Source organism: Schistocerca piceifrons, chromosome 8, assembly GCF_021461385.2.
Source record: "Schistocerca piceifrons isolate TAMUIC-IGC-003096 chromosome 8, iqSchPice1.1, whole genome shotgun sequence".
NCBI lineage: Eukaryota > Metazoa > Arthropoda > Insecta > Orthoptera > Acrididae > Schistocerca > Schistocerca piceifrons.
In genome coordinates, this window is record NC_060145.1 from 161,003,985 (window position 1) to 161,024,967 (window position 20,983).

Here is a 20,983-nt window from a genome sequence, read left to right on the forward strand (position 1 = left end):
AGTTGATAACTGACATCAGTTCAACACTACGTCTCTTGAGGGTATGACAAAAATTACTAGATCACTAAAAAGTAAAGCTGTCGGTAGACAGAAGCACAGATGTGTTGGTGGAGATGTCAGGCAATAGGCCCAGAAGCTGAGAGAAATTTCACAGTGTGCCATGTGTGATGAATCAATGAAATTAAGTCATTGGGCATTGTAACTTGCATGATCTGTTGTACTTCTTTTGTTGTGGTGCACAGGCTAAGAGAAATTGATAGAGTGCATATGTTTAGAAATGTTTAATGGTTACAGCACGAGTCGAGTTAATTCAGTATTTCCATGTGAAATAGCACTTTCTGTGGGTACAATGAGACATATGTATCGGGCTGAAAGAAGTGAGTTTTGAATGCTGTAATACAGAGATAAAATTGTGGCATCAGAATGTACAGAGTGCCAGTTAATCCCATGGAGGCTGAATTTTTGTTGTGGGATTTGACTTAGAATGAGTATCAGATTATTTTTTCCATTTAAAATGTTAGACTTTACTCGATGTAGTTGCTCACTTAAGTTGATCTATATGAAGGTGTGGCTTGAGAAACACAAGCAAATGTATAATAATCACAGTTATAAAGCTTTCAGCTAACATGCTGCTTCACTTTTTGATGATGCTTATTAGTTGTAAACTTCCTTGTCAGCATGTGCCCATTGGTCAATTGGCACATTGAATGGAATGTGTGTTGCAGGTCGCCTTAGAAGAAAGACTCATTCAGGTGGAGCGAGAACTGGCGACACTGCGACAGCAGTTGGCGTCGTGCCTGACTGCCATTAGTACAGCTCCACCGCCACCTGCACCTTCACTGCCATGTTCAACTGGTGCTCCTCCTCCCCCTCCACCACCGCCACCTCCTCCCCCTCCTCCCCCTCCTCCCCCTCCTCCACCACCACCACCACCAGGATTACTGGCTCCCCCTGCAAATAAACTGGGCATTGTGAGCAAGAAGAAAGATCACCAGCAGCAAAAGGCAGACACCCGCATGACAATAACTGTGGACGATCTTCGTAAAGTGCAGCTGCGTAAGACACCGTCTGTGCTCCCAAAGGTGAGAAAATGGGTATTATTGCTGTTAAGCATTGATGCAGTAACAAAGGCTGTTGCTGAATCCTCCACTTCCAGTCCCTAAACTGTAATGTGAAAAACGTTTTAACTGAGAATTTTGTTAAGTATCTAATTGTTCCTGATGACGCTACTCCCAGATGTAGTAAGATTCAATTACAATGATTGTTTTAATGTGAAACAAATTTATCTACAGTGTGCATAAAATGTCAAAGGTGATGTAGATGTGTATGAAGGAGCAGTTGCACATAAAACTTAGAGGATCGTTGAAATATAAACCATAATATCATTAAGTAGCTTTGTTGGTGATACATACGAGTACAAATAGAGTGTATTTTCGTATATAGATTCTGGTGAAAGAAATGCTAGTGTTGTTTTGTACATAGTTTCTGGGAAAAGAAATACTGTTTCTTCATTGGATAGATAGTTTCTGATAGCTTTGTGAAAGAAAACAACTCACTGTCCCAGTAGCCAGTTTCACACTTACAATGTGATTGGATTGCAGTGTTGTGTTGAAAGCATTGCCTTTGTAATGTCTTCTTTAGTGGGCCAAACGTGACAGTTACAAGAGAGAAAATGTGGACTGGAACATGGATTTTCAAGAGGTTACCAATGTAGCTTTGTAAGTGTTGCAACCTCAATAACAGTAATGTGGTGATCATTTTCCACAAGCTCATACATGGCTTGAATATTGTCTTAATTGACGGTAGACATCAGATGCTTTTTATGGCTTTGATCATCTACTTTATCATCACTGAACTGTATTTGGAGTCCTTTCAGAATGTCATTTGTTGCCATACCTACGTTGGTGAGAAAGTTAATATGTTGCACAGCAGACACTTGTAATTCCTCTTTATTCGCAGTATTCCAAAATGACAGATCTGAGTGTCCATCAGGTGCTTGGCTAATCCTGCTCCATTCTCCTTCAAATGATCACCAGCTCACTGTGCTGCTCATATCACTATTAAAGTAAAAAAATGAATAATGTTGTGGTCTATATTTCAGTGACCCTCTGTTTTCATGGTTCAGAAAGAAAAATAGGTAAGTACATTTGATTCATCGTACCGTTGTTCTCAAACACAACTTTACGTACGGCGTCTTTGTTCTTAAAGTGTAACGTTTGATCATTACTTTTCAGTTAATATTTTCCACTGTCCTACAGAAAATACAGCTGTGCAACAATCTTTGTTAGAGAGAATCAAAAGTATTGCTTTTGAGTCACAAAACGCAGCAGACATGAAAAACCTGGAGGTAGTATTGTAACACAGCAGATTGTGTATGATCAGTAACAATTACAATAGGGTGGAGGCCAAGGAAAGGGTGCCCCATTGACATAAATGCAATTGGAAAGTGCTGTATGGATAATTTGAGACCTGTAAATGAGTTTGTTATAGAGTGAAATTGTGTGTGAACTGAAGCTAAGGCTCTTAATTGTGTGCAGGATTTCTTACTAAAAAGCAACATTTTGTCTTGTGACAGTCTTATTTTGTATTTGTATCTAGAAATTGAGATATCATGACATGCTGGTTATCAAAATTGTTTGTCATGTTTTTATACCAGTGACACCATTGATGCACGCCATCACTCACGACAGTCAGTCTGTATATGACAGATTTCACAATGACTGTCAAAAGCTTTGATTTTTTTAATTCACTAAAACCACATTATATCTGTATCTATCTTGACGAACGTGGAATGTTATCTAATGTTCCACATTTTTCAAGATTTTTAAGTGCAATCGTCAGTCTGAATGAATGGCTGCTGTGGGCAAGATAGTTATACTGGAGGACGCGTTGTAATGGATCTGGGAGATGTGTTATTTTCTACCAGATTTGTTGATACCAAATCTAATGAGGGAAGTTGTAAATGTTTTCTTATATTTTTGTCAGATTTTTTTTTTTTTTTTTGGTAATGTGCCTTATTTTATGCTAATTTACTTATATTTTTGAGAGTGACGGCATATTGATTAATATTAGTAGATGTGACGAAGAATATCAAAGAGACTGTCTACAAGTGGAAGCTTGTGTGTTGTGTAAAATGTCTTTGACGCTGGAGTCGTCTTTGACCGTAGTCAATCGGCAGTGAACTCTCGGTGTGTGTTGATGTTGGAACAATGTGCAGGTTGCCATCATAATAATTTGCTAGTGAACAGGAAAAATGAATTATGTTACTATTTTTTTTTTTTCAATATAAACATAAAGAAGAAACCACAATCGAAGAAATGGTATTTGAAGCACCAAAAATGAGGCAAACGCATTGAACCAGGTCATTTCTGCAGCCGACGAAACAGCATTGTGGAATCATACTTTCACTAGACGACTGAAGCAAACACAAAAAGACAAATATCGTCTTGTAAGCATTTCATGGAAAAGGTACTGTCAACAAATATGCTAAATACAGTACATAAAAAATAGTGAGCATATTTCAGCGTGCAACTGTGAAGGCTCATTAGCGTGTCTGCAGGCAGACACAGCTGGGTAAGTTACCTACCACAAGTAAACCTTACAACAGTGCCTTCTGCACAGGCAGAAGCTATTCGCTCACCCCTACCCATTGGCATTTGGCTGGGGCAGTACAGTTGCTTAGGCAGCGATCTGGCTACCTGGCTTCCTGCATATCAGCTTATTGCCCCTCAGTGCCCAGGAGGCCCAGCTACCCACAGTTGGACATTAAACTGGAACAGCTTGATCTAATAGTTTCATTCTTCAAGAAACCATTATTCATGATTCAGTGTATTAACAAGTGTTTTTGCCCCCCCTCACATACTATACTCCATGTTACTTTACTGTTTTATTGTGTGCATCATATGTTTCTTATGTTACCATTACATTATTTCTTTAAAATACCATCCCACCCCCTTAACCATGACCTTTTCTCTCTCTCTCTCTCTCTCTCTCTCTCTCTCTCTCTCTCTCTCTCTCTCTCTATAATTTAATTTGTTTTATCATTTGGAACATTGTGCCTCTGAATATTATTGTTTTTAGTGTTTCACCCAACTATGATAGGACATTTTCCCAAATTCGTCATTCGAAGAATACATGGTCATTTTAAATATGCTGATTAAACTTTGTTCATGAGGTCAGTGCTTTTACATTGTATAATAGCTTGGGACTTGAAAATGTAGGATCTATTTTCGGTGAAATTATCTATTTTTCTGTGGAAATTTGCATCAACTTTTTTGTTTGTAAATGATTAGACATATAATTTTGCCTGATGATGGAGTATGAGTGCTTTGAAATTGAGTGTTAAAAACAAAAGTTATGACTGGGGAGCTTTTTGACTGGATGTTTGTTTTCGCAAAAACTTCAACAGTTTTTTCTGGTAAGATCTTTGCGTGTTTTATTCTTTTTGGCATTATTTTCCCCCTACCGAATTTGATAATTACAAAATCTGCAGAGTACTGATTTCAACCCTTCATGGGAATTCATAGCTGTGCAACCTGTACTTAATGCTACAGATGGCACCAACAAGATACTTAGCGTACAACTAAAACTGAAAATACCTCTATTTGCGCATTAGGGGAAAACATTGTGTGGTCAAAATATGTTAATGGGTTTTGTTTTTTTGTGAAGTGTGAACAACATAAACTGGCAATCAGCCGTCAACATAAAGAAACTAAAAACATGACCACTAGAGGCAAGAGTGTTAGAACGCAAGCCCCGACCCCATGTCTCACTGGCAGCTAGCCTACATCCGTGTTCTGGAAAAGCACAACCAACAACATAGGGATTGTCAACCTCTTCTGGCCTTGTTAGGGCTGTAATTGTAGTCTGTAATGGATTAGGATCACTCATTTCAAAATAAAAAATAACAAACAACCCACAACACAAAGCCTTATACCAAAATTTGAACCCCAGGTAGCAGAAAAATGTAAGTGTTCTAAGGTGTTACGTCCCATGGCAGAGTCTTATATTACATTACACAGTGTATCTTATACAGACCGTCCTACTGCCCACCATTGGCGCAGCACCAGAGTATTGAGCGCATTGATACACTGTTGGATTTGTATTTTTTATTTTGTTAACACCTTATGCGCATTTGGCTCATCATATGCTTTGCATTGCCAGTAACTGAAAATTGGCCACATTTTCAGTATCTATAAGCAGAAAATGAAGCTATTTGAAACTAGCTCTGATAAAATAACTCATCTGGATAAAATTGATTTTGAAATAGCACTTATTAGACAATTTTATTTATTTATTTATTATTTTAGGCAGAATTCACATCTATTTTCGCATTTACCACACCTGTGAATTTTTCAGGTCCATAGCAATAGTTTAATACATGGTTTTTCTTGTATCTACAGATCAAACTTCAGCAGTTTGAGGTAACACACAGGTTTAATTTGAAGAATTTGTAAGGTTCGGAGGGGAAACAGTGTCTCCGGCTCAGTCTAGCACTAAGGCAAATGTGAGGAGGGGTCTGGTGAGCACGTGACAAAGTTGGCCTTGCAAGGGAATGTGTACTACGTGCCTTGGCTACGTAAACTGCACTTTACCTGAATTCAATTGTAGCTGGATTGAATTGAGTTTAAAAGTGGACAAACACTCAACCATGGTACATATTTCTACAGGAGACAAATTAATGCTAATAAAAATATGTTCTCACAGAGCACTTGAAACATGGCACAATAAAATTGGAGCTTCAAAATGATGCAGTAGTTGCTACTGCTCTTTAGTACTGTTGATTTTTTAATGTTGGCAACAGCATCCACCCAAAGTGGTATGATTTCTGCCAATTTAGCTGTAAAAAAAGTCAGAGAGGACAATGAAGTTTTGTCATTCAGTTTGCGTATTTTCTCAACACTCTAGGAACTGTGAATTGTAGCAGTCGATAACGGATTCTAATCGCAGCTGTGACTGTTGAAAAATGGGAATCTAAGAGTTCTTGATTCACTACTGGTTCACTCGGACAATATGATGACAATTTTAGGTTAATGACAATTCATAAGGCAGAATTCTGGTTCTACAGCTCAAATTTTTGAGGACCAAGCCAGGGAAAGTCATGAATTGGAGGAGAAGGTTGCTCAGTATGTGTGACAGAAACACAGAACATTTCCCAGTTGTTCGAAAAATTATACTAGCGAATGTGCCAAGACTAAAGAATCAGCACAACAGTATTGGTGAATATGGTGTGTAGGAAAGGGGGAGGGGGGAGCATCAGGCAGAAGGTTCAGGTGTCCTTCAGATTACATTTAGCTTGTTGATGTGTTATGTACATTATAGGTGGAACATAAATGTATACAGCGACATGAAGGAAGACAGATGTAAAATTTTGTGTCATAATTGTGTATTGTGTTGATAAGTTCAAAAAGTGAGCTGGAGAGGAGAAGCATATTATCTAGGACTGGTGATATTTTTAAAAATGTGGAAAAAATATCTGCTGCACATTGTAAATATACTGATGGTTTTAGAGCTGTATATTTAAATATTGATTTAGTAGTAGATATTCTGTACATCAACAAGCTAGCAGTCTGCTTTTCCCCTGTAGAGCAAGGATTCAAAGGAAAATGATGCACGTTTACATTTGGTGATAACCACTTTGCTAAAAATGGTAATTGCATGTAAGTGGCACAATAAAATGTGCCCGATGGGGACGTTGTTCAGTTTCATCACATATCGGATTTGTCTGGAACTCTTCATGTCGACTTCCTGTCTTTCCCATTTCTGCAAATGCCAGCGACATAGCAGCTGCAGTGTCAAAATTGCATAGTGAAGTTCAACGTTGCAGTTTCTGTTAGTAATGCCGAGCGCATGAGCATTTCCCCTCAGACATCTCCGTCCACTGTAAAGACCAATCTTGTCGCTTAGATTTTTGTTCACAATTTTAAGCAACTGTTTTTGAAGAATGCCAATGTGAAGAAATAGCAACCAGTTGCATTAAAAATTGTTTGTTAATGCAACTGATGTGCTATTTCTTCACATCGGAAATCTTGTTATTCCATTCACACTACCACCTCCCAGTGCAGTTGGACTTCTTTGTGCCACCTGTACTTGCTTCACACAGTCAAAGAGAAAGACTGGATGTGATGAAAGCTTCAAAAGTAGTCAGTGTCCATCACACAGCAAAAGGAAAAATTATGTTTTTCTACAATTTCAAATATTTACCCAAAGTTGCCAAAAATTAAATTAAAAAATAAAAATATTGGCACTTGATATTGCAGTTTCAATATTGATGTATTGGGGAAAAAAATAATGCTGATGTATATCAATTCTTGGAAAATATGTCAGTATTTAACCAACAACCCTAATATTATCTCTAAATCTTTCTATATGAAGCTGTAGCCTTACTATGTATTGAACTGGTTGCATGAAATTTTATCTTCGGCAAAATAAATCTTAACACTTGCAGAGGTGAGTTATGGAAAATGTGTTAGTAATGATTATATATTAGAAAGAGATAGCATATTAAAATGACGTTCTTTCTTGTACTTTCCCCTCCCCACCCCACTCTCCCCACCCCAACCTGTAGCCATAGACCTCAATAAAAATGCTGCATTGTATCATAAATCTCCGTAAACTTTGTTCAGTCTCTGTACACAACATGTCAACTGCTGTTAGCACCCCCAAATGATCTTCTTTATTAAAATATTTCACCAGAGAATCTAAATCATATATTACATAACATAGGTGTGCACTAAGCTAAAAATATTAGTTATTTGTTGTTCACTACTGAGGCAGTTGACAACTGTTTTTGAGATATCCCCTACCCATAGTCCATTCTGGACTTTCCATTGTTTGGGTTTACTATTTGCTTCCTTTCCATCCCACAATCCTTGGTGCTGCTTCCCTTTGTTACTATTCTCTGTTGTATTACATTATTCAGTGTCTGTCCTCTTCTTTCTCTACTTTCATATGTTTCATTTTGCCTCTCGAACCGCACAAGCTGACTTGTAAGCCATCCTCTATCAACAGCCTCATCCTTGCACGACACACGGCTACGTGCCCGTGCAGATTGTACACATGTCCCACATTCTTTCTGTCAATATAATTCTTTTTGTGCCTTTGAGTTGATAACATTACCTCACTTTATCTTAGCATGCTTCCTGTACCACACATACTTCATTGCACCCCGTACCTAACAGAACTGCCCCACTTCCCTTGTTCAAGCACGCAACTTACCTCACCTAATCCAATTACTACTCCTCCCATCTCCCATTATACACATCTGTGCCACTTTCTTTGTGGACTTGTCGACTGACAAGCTGTCTGTCCACGTGAATGACCACTGCCAAACTGTGGCCAAGGGGCAGCTGGTCAACATAGTTGCTGAACATGCCGCCCAACATGATTGTTTCATTTTTATGACTGCTTCATTGCCTGTGCCATCTGGATTCCCCTCCCCTACCCTCCTCTGCCAGCACTACCTCCTGTTGCTGCACCTAACCATATCTTGTCCCTGCATGTTCCCACAGGCGGCATTAGCATCTTCTCTCACCCCTTCCCTGTTATCCATCCCCACTCCCACTCACCCCACACTTCTTCCTTACCCCCACAACCCATCCCAGCTAGATTGCTGCTCACATCAAATGCAGCTGCAGTCAAGCCTTAGCACTGGAAACAATGGCCGTGTGTGTGTGTGTGTGTGTGTGTGTGTGTGTGTGTGTGTGTGTGTGTGTGTGTGTGTGTGTGTTTTTCCTACTTGTGTAGAAGCACTTTATCCGAAAGCCAAAATATTTCTTTCCAAGTGTGGTGGTACAGATGTTTAAGAATATATCCAGCAAGAGCAGGGTTAAATCACTGTCTGGCCAATCTAATACATTTCCTATTGTTTTTCTGAATTGAGCAAATCCCAGTGTGATGTTTTAAACAGTTTTCCTCCTTCCAATCACTGATAAATTGGAAGTCAGTCTTTAATACCTTTTAGACTCAGAATTACTCCCCACCACCTTCACCCTTAATTTTTTTTATTTTATATATATAAAAACAAAGATGTAGTGACTTACCAAATGAAAGTGCTGGCAGGTCGACAGACACACAAACATACACACAAAATTCAAGCTTTCGCAACAAACTGTTGCCTCATCAGGAAAGAGGGAATGAGAGGGAAAGACGAAAGGATGTGGGTTTTAAGGGAGAGGGTATTTAAATATGTCTGCTTGTGTCTGTATATGTGTGAATGGATATGTGTGTGTGTCTGCTTGTGTCTGTATATGTGTGGATGGATATGTGTGTGTGTGTGCGCGAGTGTATACCCGTCCTTTTTTCCCCCCTAAGGTAAGTCTTTCCGCTCCCGGGATTGGAATGACTCCTTACCCTCTCCCTTAAAACCCACTTCCTTTTGTCTTTCCCTCTTTCCTGATGAGGCAACAGTTTGTTGCGAAAGCTTGAATTTTGTGTGTATGTATGTGTCTGTCTGTGTTTCTATCGACCTGCCAGCGCTTTCGTATGGTAGGTCACATCATCTTTGTTTTTAAATATATTTTTCCCGTGTAGAATGTTTCCCTCTATATATATAAAAATTACCAGTGTTATCTTTGAATTATTCGCACACAGTCAGTAAAACAACAAGCTATCAAAATCTAAACTAAAGCTTGTAGAGAGTTATGCTACCTCATACAGACACCCCACCCCATTTATGTCTGACCAATCAAGCAGTGTAGGCTACCCCCCCCCCCCCCCCCACACACACACACACACACACACACACACACATATGCTGCTGCAAAGCATAGTATGAGACATAACATTTAAAGTAGCTTGATGGCCAAAATAATTGAACATATAAAGTTCATTCAGTGAAAATAATGAAGCAAAATACATTCATGTGTAATCCCTTTACTGCTGTGGAAATAGAGGAACGATTAGTTTGTTTTTCGAAGACATTGGTAACAAATGCGAAGATAACTTTACATAATTAAATTGCAATGTTGGTGCAAAATTAGCAAGTTGTATTGCTGAATTATCTTCCTCTTATTGCAGGGCATATGTTGACATTGGACATGGCTGTATTGTGTGTTCTTAAAATTCATATTTCTCTAAGCATGAGTGTCCTGAAACTTCTACAGTGACAAAAGTACTAACATTGAAGCTGACCCTAAATGCAAAAGCGTAAAAGCTTGTGGCACAGACGTACAGACCTGTGATATGGTGGCAGCTCACGAAATATAGCTTAGTGATGGTTTCAGCCTTGTTTATGTGCCTATTTGACCTCCAAACTCTATTGTATTCCAGCAATTTTTTGCTTTTTGCATAAGATGTTCCATATAGTATTTGTACTGTTTTTATGTGTTCCAATGTTGGGAAACAAGATTTGTTAAAACAAGAAATTGTTAAATGCCTAAAATGCTTGGAGTGTACTTTCAAACTTTCACTAACCCTAGGCACTATTTGAATGAAGCAGTTACTGTGATTGTCTTCATGAGCACGAATTTTTGTCCAGATTGAAGGAAGATATGTACGCAGAATTGGTTCCTTTTTGTTAATTTATTTTAGTCCATCTGTTATTTTTTCTCATTGATTCAATCACACTAATTACTGCTGAGGATTTCAGAACTCTTGCTAATGAGTGATGAATCAGATTTTATTTTTGTGACTAATTCAGTTGTGTTGCAGGCCTTATGCTCATGTGAAGTCAGTGTATTGTTCATTTTCAGTTTGATAGTTTCAAGTTATTGTGGTGTCTGATGTTTTCAGAATGAAACATTACGAGGCCCTGTTGTATCTGTGGAGATGTTGCGATCGGTAAAGCTGCGACCCAGCCACAGTCGGCGCAAGAGCACCTGTCGTAATTATTCACAGGCTGGTGTTGGTGTATCGCCTTCTTCGTCCAGGTACTTGGTAAAGCCAGCTCCTCCTCCTCCTCCTCCTCCTCCTCCTCTTGTTCTTCCTCCTCCTTTACCTTCAGATTTTTGCCCTTTTTCTTCATTGTATTAATAAGTAAAGAAATATATTGTTGTTAGTATATATTTTAAAAAATCAAATTTAGTGTTTTCTGACCAGTCCACAAACCAGAGTTTCTGTGAAGCATGACATGTAGGAGATAAGGTACTGCTGGAAGTAAAGCTATGAGAACAGGTCATGAGTTGTGCTGGGGTAGCTCAGTCAGTAGAGCACTTCCTGTGAAAGGTGAAGGTTCAAAGTTTGAGTGTCGGTGCAACACACAGTTTTAATTTGTGTAAATACTGTTCACCTTCAAATTGCAGGCTACTCTCTAGTCTCAGTATCAAGTAAATTCCTTACAGTTGTTGAAAAATATCACATAGAAGAAAACCTCTTCTGGTACTCCATCTGACACAGAAGAAAACTTTGGAATAGATTGAAAAATCAGCCAATTAGTTCAAATAATTGTTTATTATCCCTTGACCATGGTTTCGATATTTGTAAAAATATCTTCTTCAGAAGTATTGGCTCTAAAAGATTTTGAAATATAACTTTGTTTCTAAAGATGTATTTTATAAACTGACAAGCTGTTTATGTTGATAGTGTTCACTGCTTTGTTGTAGTTGATAGATTGTCCTTTCTTGTGTGTCCCAACAAAACATTAGGTTATTTTACAGAACATAAAAATCAAAGTTTCCCCCCCCCCCCCCCCCACCACCACCACCACCACCACCACCACCACCACCACCACCAACCTTGTCAACTAAGGAAGGTCAGTCACACATTTTCCTGTCCTAAGACCATTGCGCAACAGTAGTGGTGCATTGTGAGAAGAGAATGCACCTTCTGGGTTTCCTGCAGAGATTTTGCTGCAATACGGATCATACATGCATCACAGTGTGAGTGAAGAGGTGTAGCAGTACTCCAAAGTTAAATTGTGCCAGATAGTAAAATTCGTTCCGTACAATATGCAATATTGACATTGCTATGCTATGCAGTTGAGAAAAAGCAGGTACGGAAAATTAAGTGAAGGCACTGTTCTCTGCACAACAACCCAACACCCTACACATCTCACTCAAAATTAGCTTTGCTTCAGGGTTTTCGATGAGAGGTTTAGAAGCTTCTACCATACAGTACAAATCTTGTACAATGAATTTTCTACTACCTTTTGGGAAACTGAGAGAACATCTGCGGATTCAGAAATTTTCCAATGATTACAATGTTCATACAGCAGTTCTCGAATGGCTCAGTGACCAAGGACCAGATTTTTTTATTGTCGAGGAATTGAATGATTGCTAGAATGTTCACACTATTATTTATAGGGACTTAGTGCATGTGTTGAAAAATAGTGTCTCTTATCAGTGTTGCTTTGAAGTTTGGTGCAGTATTCAGTAAGTCACTTGGTCTTCCATAATAATCCTGTAACCCACTTATTGAGGTCCCCTTGTATTACATTTATTCGCTAATGTGTATGATCAGTGGCCTAGATAATGACATATCCATTATCAATGAATACGTAATTGATACACAATAGTGAATTGTTGGATACAAATAATTGGGTTGGGCAACTAGAAAGAAGACTGGAAAAATATATTAAACTAACAACAATGAATGTGTGCACAATAGAAGAACCTTACCACTAACGATTCTTTGTGTGAAGTATAAGCCAAATGCAAATGGAAGCATATTAAGTCTTACTCCTGTTGTATTCAAAATTCAGTGTTTCAAATTATCAAATTAAATGAATCATAACTACTCACTGTTTGGTGGAGGTATTGAGTGGTAGTTAGGCAAGGAAAATGAACAGCTGACTGCAAAATGGTAAAAGACATGTCTCAAACAGTTACTTAGTGAGAGCAGGCATTGCCTACAGGGGAAACAACTACCGCTGAAATTAATTTTTCAGAATAACCACAAGTCACACTCCACATGTTTCATTGACAGTTCACTCTTTAATTTAACAAGAGCATCATGAGAAACTCTGGCATTCATTATTTCACACTGTGAAGTATACGACAAAGTGTGACAATATGGAATCTTACATTGGCATTAAAGGACGTATTCCATTTACAATATGACTTATGTTTAAAGTGCAGTGGTTGGCTGATCAGATTGCCAGTGCCACAGATTAAGTTGGCTTGCAAAAGTGGTTGCACCATCCATGGCCATGGCCAAAATCATCATCTTCACTTCAAGATTTAGCTCTTTTTTATTTTGACTGTTACGGTACCCATCAATGCAATTCAGTTATTACACTACCATAAAAAAATGGTGAACTACTGCAGTTTGTTATGAAATTCATATTGCTACAGGAAATACAAATTTTCTTCTCAGTCGCAACTTTTATGGGCATGTATAGACATGTCATTTCTGCACCAGACAGAATTTCGTTGTACTGCAGTTTCTGGTGATGCTCTAGTTTAATTAAAGAATGAAACTAATCAATACAACATACTGAGTGTGACTATCCTGAAAAACCCAATTCACACTTATACAATTCAGAGAAAGTAATGTTGGAAGAGGGCTGGGGAGCGGCGAACCACAGGTAATACATGCTAGAAACAGCCATTGAAGTATACCATGTTGTGCTCAGCAACACCCTTGGCTTTGGTTGCAGTTCGATGATGGCCTGGCCGTTCATCCAAGTGGTAAACTGCTCTGTCCTTATGCCAATCTCATTTGCTGATGTTTGCCACAGGACCATACCCATCTGAAAGACGCAGGCATACAGTATGTCTTAGTGTCATCAATGCCTTAGTTGCACATCCTTAAGGTTGATCCACATGCAACAATCTGTCAGTGCAGAAAAAATTGTAGCAAATGGAATGGAAATTTGTGCAGATATGAGATACACACAGAACTGGCACTTTGGAGTTTATGAAAAATAGTTCAAATTTGTAGACTCAAGCTAGGGAGTTTATAAAAAAATAGCTCAAATTTGTAGTCTCAAGCTACAATTTGTCTGCACAGGTGTGATCTGTGGCTTGGAATCTGCTGCACTCTAGTGCAGGAAACATGTTTGAGTAAGCTGTATGTTCAATTTAGTGTTTCTAGTCTTTGCTTCCACATGAAGCTTGTCTATTCTAGACATTCATAACAGGTTGTGTATAAGCTTCAGACAGGTAATTGAAAATCCCCAGACACACTGAAACAAAGTAAAAGTTACCTCATTGACCCCCTCCTGTAATTTATTAGAATATATGGAATTATAAACATGTAGAAAAGTGTAAAATGATGGTGATTATGAAATGAAATGATCGTATGCCATTATTGGCCGGGAGACATGTCTGGGTTCGCTGGGCCGCCTGATACATGTATTTCTATTTGACGCTGCTTCAGTGGCTTGTGCATTGATAAAGATAAGATGAAATAAATAGGAAAACATAAATACCTGGTAACGTAGCAAGTAAACTCCCTGACCCGACCAGGAATCAAACCAGAGATCCCATGGTCTAGTGGCAGCAATTGTCCTGACCAGTTTAATTGTTCATTCTACCTGACATGTACTTTACAACTTTCAAACTTGGCTCACAGAAAAATTTTCTACACAGGGTAATGTCCTGAACTGAAATATCTTTTGCAAGTACATGATCAGTTGCTGCTGAAATTCCTTCCCTAGACTGACCTATACTAAGCCAGCAGTAGATTAAAACTGCCATGCGAATGCACAAGACTTGCGACAGTTTGTACAGACAGGCGTCCCCAGTGACAATGCTCAACCCTGTGGCAGTGTGTATTGCTGAGCACAATAATCTAAACTTCAATACAGCTGCTTCACAACCTGTACTGTGTGGTGTCGATCCTTTCCCAAACACAATTTCTACAGAACTGAGTATGGGGGTACTGTTACTCTCATACCCTGGTTACGTAATTTGCTGTCATTGTCCTTCATCTACCTCATCACCACTTCATCCTGGCCTGCCATAAACATTTTACTTTATACTTCACTATGACAGTTCCCTCTGCAGTCTTCCTCTCCTTCTGTTCCATCCTGTCACCACTGACTGTCTCTGATGCCCTTATCAACAGAATACGAGGTGCATTAAAGTTGTAAGGCCTCAGATTTTTTTTCTAATTAACTACTCACCCGAAATTGATGAAACTGGCATTACTTCTCGACGTAATCGCCCTGCAGATGTACACATTTTTCACAAATCTGACACCGTGATTCCATGGCAGCTGCGAAGGCTTCCTTAGGAGTCTGTTTTGACCACTGGAAAATCGCTGAGGCAATAGCAGCACGGCTGGTGAATGTGCGGCCGCGGAGAGTGTCTTTCATTGTTGGAAAAAGCCAAAAGTCATTAGGAGCCAGGTCAGGTGAGTAGGGAGCATGAGGAATCACTTCAAAGTTGTTATCACGAAGAAACTGTTGCATAACGTTAGCTCGATGTGCGGGTGCGCTGTCTTGGTGAAACAGCACACGCGCAGCCCTTCCCGGACATTTTTGTTGCAGTGCAGGAAGGAATTTGTTCTTCAAAACATTTTCGTAGGATGCACCTGTTACCGTAGTGCCCTTTGGAACGCAATGGGTAAGGGTTACGCCCTCACTGTCCCAGAACATGTACACCATCATTTTTTCAGCACTGGCGGTTACCCAAAAATTTTTTGGTGGCGGTGAATCTGTGTGCTTCCATTGAGCTGATTGGCACTTTGTTTCTGGATTGAAAAATGGCATCCACGTCTCATCCATTGTCACAACCGACGAAAAGAAAGTCCCATTCATGCTGTCGTTGCGCGTCAACATTGCTTGGCAACATGCCACACGGGCAGCCATATGGTCGTCCGTCAGCATTTGTGGCACCCACCTGGATGACACTTTTCACGTTTTCAGGTCGTCATGCAGGATTGTGCGCACAGAACCCACAGAAATGCCAACTCTGGAGGCGATCTGTTCAACAGTCATTCGGCGATCCCCCAAAACAATTCTCTCCATTTTCTCGATCATGTCGTCAGACCGGCTCGTGCGAGCCCTAGGTTGTTTCGGTTTGTTGTCACACGATGTTCTGCCTTCATTAAACTGTCGCAGCCACGAACGCACTTTCGACACATCCATAACTCCATCACCACATGTCTCCTTCAACTGTCGATGAATTTCAATTGGTTTCACACCACGCAAATTCAGAAAACGAATGATTGCACGCTGTTCAAGTAAGGAAAACATCGCCATTTTAAGTATTTAAAACAGTTCTCATTCTCGCCGCTGGCGGTGAAATTCCATCTGCCGTACGGTGCTGCCATCTCTGGGACGTATTGACAATGAATGCGGCCTCATTTTAAAACAATGCGCATGTTTCTATCTCTTTCCAGTCTGGAGAAAAAAAATCGGAGGCCTTAGAACTTGAATGCACCTCATATTAAATCGTGTTCCTCCTTGTCTCAAGTCTCCACCCCAATCCTTAGCTACTACCTCTGTCTATATCAGAGTACACTCTCTGATGCTGTATTCGTTCCCATTCTACTCCTGTCCTGTGCCTCTAGACTTTAACCCGGCCCCACCCCACCCTTTGTTTCTCCCTCCCTTTTCCTAGTCAGCTTCATCTGTTACGTGAGTAACTTAGAAGTAGATACCTGTGGTGTAGCAAAGCAGTTCAGATCACTTAATAAAGGCAAAGCCTCTGGTTCACATTGTACAGGGTGTACATAAAGTCTAGGAACACTTTCAAATATTTATTGCACAAGAACCAAACATTGTACAGATATCGTACACATGTCATTTTGAAGAGTTTTTTCCCTCTCTTCATGTATACCACCAGAGTGTAGTTTGGTAATTTTCCGGTAGTCAGCGTTAGTCTCAAACGTGGCGAGTTCAGGTTTAGAGCGAGCTTTCTGTGTGTTGAGTTTGACAATAACAAGTGTGCTACAACTGTGCAACAGATATTTAGAACTAAGTACAGTAAGAAGCCACCAACAAAGAAGGCAATTTACCACTGGCATAACAAGTTCGTTAAGACGTGTTGCTTGTGTCCAGCAAAGAAAAGCGAATGTTCCAGTGTGAGTGAAGGGAATGTGGAGCGCATAAGAGGGACATTCATAAGGAGTCTAAAGAAATCGGTGTGTCGTGCATCCCATGAACTCAAAATGGCTCCAATGACTGTGTATTGAAACCATTCAAATTGAAGCTAGTGCAGAAGCTCAATGATAACAGAGACAAGCGTTTAGAATTTAACTCGCAGTTGCCACAATTGAATGAGGATGGGGATGGCATTGTTGATCACTTACTTTTTAGCGACGAAGCCACTTTTCACACTAATGGGGAAAGTGAATAGACGTAATTGTTGAATATGGGGTGCAAAGCATCCACAGGAAATGCATTAAATTTGAGCATGATTCCCCAAAGGTAAATGGTTTTTGTGCCTTGTCATGTCAAAAACTGTACGGACCATTCTTCTTCGCCAAGAGCACTGTCACTGGATATTCCTACTTGGACATGTTGCAGCAATTTACTGATGCCTCAAATGCAATCGGACTCTCCGTTCGTCTTTCAGTAGGATGGGGCTCAACCCCATTTTCATTGTGAAGTTCATGGGTACCTGAACACAGAGCTGCTGCATTGATGGATCGGCCGTGCTACAGAACTGTTTCATAAAACGGCCCTCCCCGATCACCAGATCTCACTCAGTGTCTTTTTTTCTGTGGGGACACATTAAAGATCTGGTGCATGTACCGCCTCTACCACGTGATGTAGCAGAGCTCCAGGAGAGAATATAGGAAACGACTGCCACAGTCGACGATGCCATGCTGGGATGGGTATGGCAAGAATTCGATTACCGTATTGATGCCTGGCAAGTCACTCGTGGTTCGTGTATTGAATGTTTGTAAAAAAGACTTCCAGAGTTTCTCTTCAAAATGCATCATGTATGACATCTGTGCAATATTTAGTTCCTGTGCAATATTTAGTTCCTGTGGAATATTTAGTTCCTGTGCAATAAATAATTGAAAGTGTTCCCAGGCTTTATGCACACCCTGTATGACCAACACGTTCATTTCAGAGTATGCTGATACAATAACACCATACTTGGCAATCATATAAACCTCTCTCTCTCGTCGAAAGAGCCATACCTAAGCAAGTCAAACGAGTACACAAGAAAAGAAATGTGGATTCAGAAAATACCATTCTTATGAAACAAAAGTAGCTCTTTACACTCACGAAGTAACAAGTGTTATCAACAGGGGATGTTGAATTGATTCCATATTTTTAGGTTACCAGAAATCTTTTGAACACCATTCCTCACAAGCAATTTCTAATCAGACTGCGTGCCTTTGTAGTATCGTCTCGTATGTGTGACTGGATTCATCTGATTTCCTGTCAGAAAGGCCACAGCTCATCATAATTGATGGACAATCATTAATAAAACAGAAATAATATCTAGCATTCCCCAAGGAAGTGTTATAGACCCTCTGCTGTTTTTGATCTACATAATCGATTTAAGAGCCAGTCTGAACAGCCCTCTTAAATTGTTCGCAAATGATGCTTTAATTTGTTCTCTTATAAAGTCATCAAATGATGAAAACAAAGTGCAAAACTATTTAGACTCTGTAGCAATTGACTTTAAATAATGAAGTCATCCATATGAGTACTAAAAGGAATCCACTAAATTTCGGTTACACGACAAAGCATACAAACCTTAATGCTGTAAATTCAACAAAATATTTAGGGATTATGAGCAACGTAAATTGGAATGACCACATAGATTTAAGCCAAAGACTGATTTATTGGCAGATCTCTTAGCAAATGCAACAGATCAGCTAAAGAGGTGGCCCTCTTCTGGAGTATTGCTGTGCTGTGTGGAATCCACATCAGATAGAATTGACAGAGGACACCGAAAAAATTCAAAGAAGGGCAGCTCATTTTGTATGATTACGAATTGGGGTGGCAGTCATTAAAATAAAGTAGTTTTTTGTTGTGGCAGGATCTTCTTATGAAATTTCAATCACCGACTTTGTAAATATTTTGTTGGCACCACCTACATAGGTAGAAATGATCATCAAAATAAAAGAACAGAAATCAGAACTAGCACAGAAAGATTTAAGTGTTCGTTTTTCCTCGGCACTGTTCAAGAATGAAACAGTAGAGAAATAGCTTCAAGGTGGTTCGATAAACCATCTGCCAAGCACTTAATTGTGAATTGCAGAGTAATCGTGTAGATGTAGATCTTGATCTGGTTCACCCAGAGCACACTCTTATTGTGGGCCATAGTAATGCATGCACACACATACATGTTTGTGAGAGCGTGCAGTGTTCCAGTTGTATAAGCCAGAACATATATCTTTCAAAAAGATTGATGAAGTTGTAGAATTCAGAGTCATATACGAAGGGGTACCCTAAAGAAACTGAACTTACTGTTTTTTAAACTTATTTATCACATTTTCAGCACAAACCTTATATCCTCTTCAGAGTACTCTCCACTTGCACTAATAGACTTGTCTAATCTTTTATTCTATTTTTCAAAACTTTGTTCAAATTCATCATTTGTGATGCTTGTAGCACCTCCCCCCCTTTTTTTTTACCTTAGCAACATCACTAAAACTCTTTCCTTTTATACGATATTGCAGTGCCTGTGTCACACAGATGACTATGCACTGAGGTGATCACAGCCGTTATGAAACATACCAAATGAATTCGCTATTGCGAATAATGACTATCATCAGCTGTAGAATGGAATGACGACAATGAAAATTTGTGCCAGACCAGGACTCAAACTCGGATTTCCCGCTTATCATGAGCGGTTGCCTTACCATCTGGCTATCCGTGCACGACTCGTGGCCAGTCCCAAACTTCCATATGTCGTCAACCATGCAACTACAATATCGTATTTATCTGCTGATACCGGGCATGCAACTTTCCAGTACACGTCTGATCTGTACGGGAATACACATAATGGATGTGCGAGTACAGATCGCAGGCACATGGTTGATGACATATGGAAGTTTGGGTCTGGCCGTGAGTCATGCACGGATAGCCACATGGTAAGTCAACCGCCCGCAATAAGCAGGAGATCCGTGTTTGTGTCCCAGTCCAGCACTAATTTCCATTGCCGTCATTCCATTCTATAGCTGATGGTATAATCCGTTCATCATAAGAATAAACCTGTTGTAAACATTGCACTATGTATTCTTCCGTATTTGCTGGAACCTTGTTGGATTTCAGTTTCACGTGGGACTGCAGCCAAAACCTCTTGAGTACTGTCAAATACGATAATAAAGGTAAGTTTTGTGCTGTGCGTTACGCTCACATCGACTTAGCCATAATACGGGACAACAGCTTTACCAGCGCATTTAACTTTGATAGCACTGGCCGGTCGGCTGGTACAGCTAGCCTGCAGTGACATGGCCAGCTGCAGTTCACATGTAGAAAGAGATGAGCAGAGGAGCATTACAGCTTCGAAGGTCATTTAATTTTTACACAGAATGAAATAATACACTGTAAATATACTGCTATATGCTCCTTAGAAGACTAGGCGAAAGCCACAACACGTTATCATTTTTAGCTGACATACTATTCTAATTAGAAACAAGAATGATGAATATTCCTGACTTAATCACAGGGTAATTTTTCTGCATAAGCTGTGTGTAATGTAAGAGAGTATTGAAGGATTTCACTGTGTAGTTAAATATTGAAGCCATTGAAGGTATTACCTACATACAGTCTGGTAATCTCTTAGCACCTTCCTTACTCGAATCCGATAAATACATTTCAGTTCTGGAAATGTCACCTGCTACTTTGATAACGAGCCTATCAACAACTGAATCCATGAAGCCAACAAGGCGCAGCCTTTTCTCATCTTCTTTTGTGACAAGCCATTGTATATTGCGCCAGCGTTTGGCAGTGACATGTGAAAAAGCTGCTTAATGTTAATTCCAGTACGTCTGGCAGCTTAACAGTCTCGTTACTTCTCGGGCCAAATCCCCCATTTTGGCTCCAGATCAGTTCTGTTGGGTTCATATTGTAATGGTACAGTACCAAATGTAAAAATGCAACATTTGTATGATGATGTGCTCGATGCTGTGAAAATAATTGTTTTTCGTGTTTCTAAGATACTTATCAACCTCTGTGGTATAAAATGAT

At 39.6% G+C, this 20,983-nt stretch overlaps 1 protein-coding gene across 8 annotated transcripts in view; it reads left to right on the forward strand.

The window, feature by feature from the left end:
• The window catches only part of LOC124711709 (uncharacterized protein DDB_G0284459-like), a 167,126-nt gene that overhangs the window by 137,043 nt on the left and 9,100 nt on the right, over positions 1-20,983 (forward strand). For all 8 annotated transcript variants that reach the window (XM_047241916.1, XM_047241912.1, XM_047241914.1 and 5 more), the window contains 2 exons: positions 726-1,082; positions 10,732-10,868. In XM_047241916.1, coding sequence (XP_047097872.1) covers positions 726-1,082; positions 10,732-10,868 — 494 coding nt within the window. The remainder of the gene's footprint in view (positions 1-725; positions 1,083-10,731; positions 10,869-20,983) is intronic.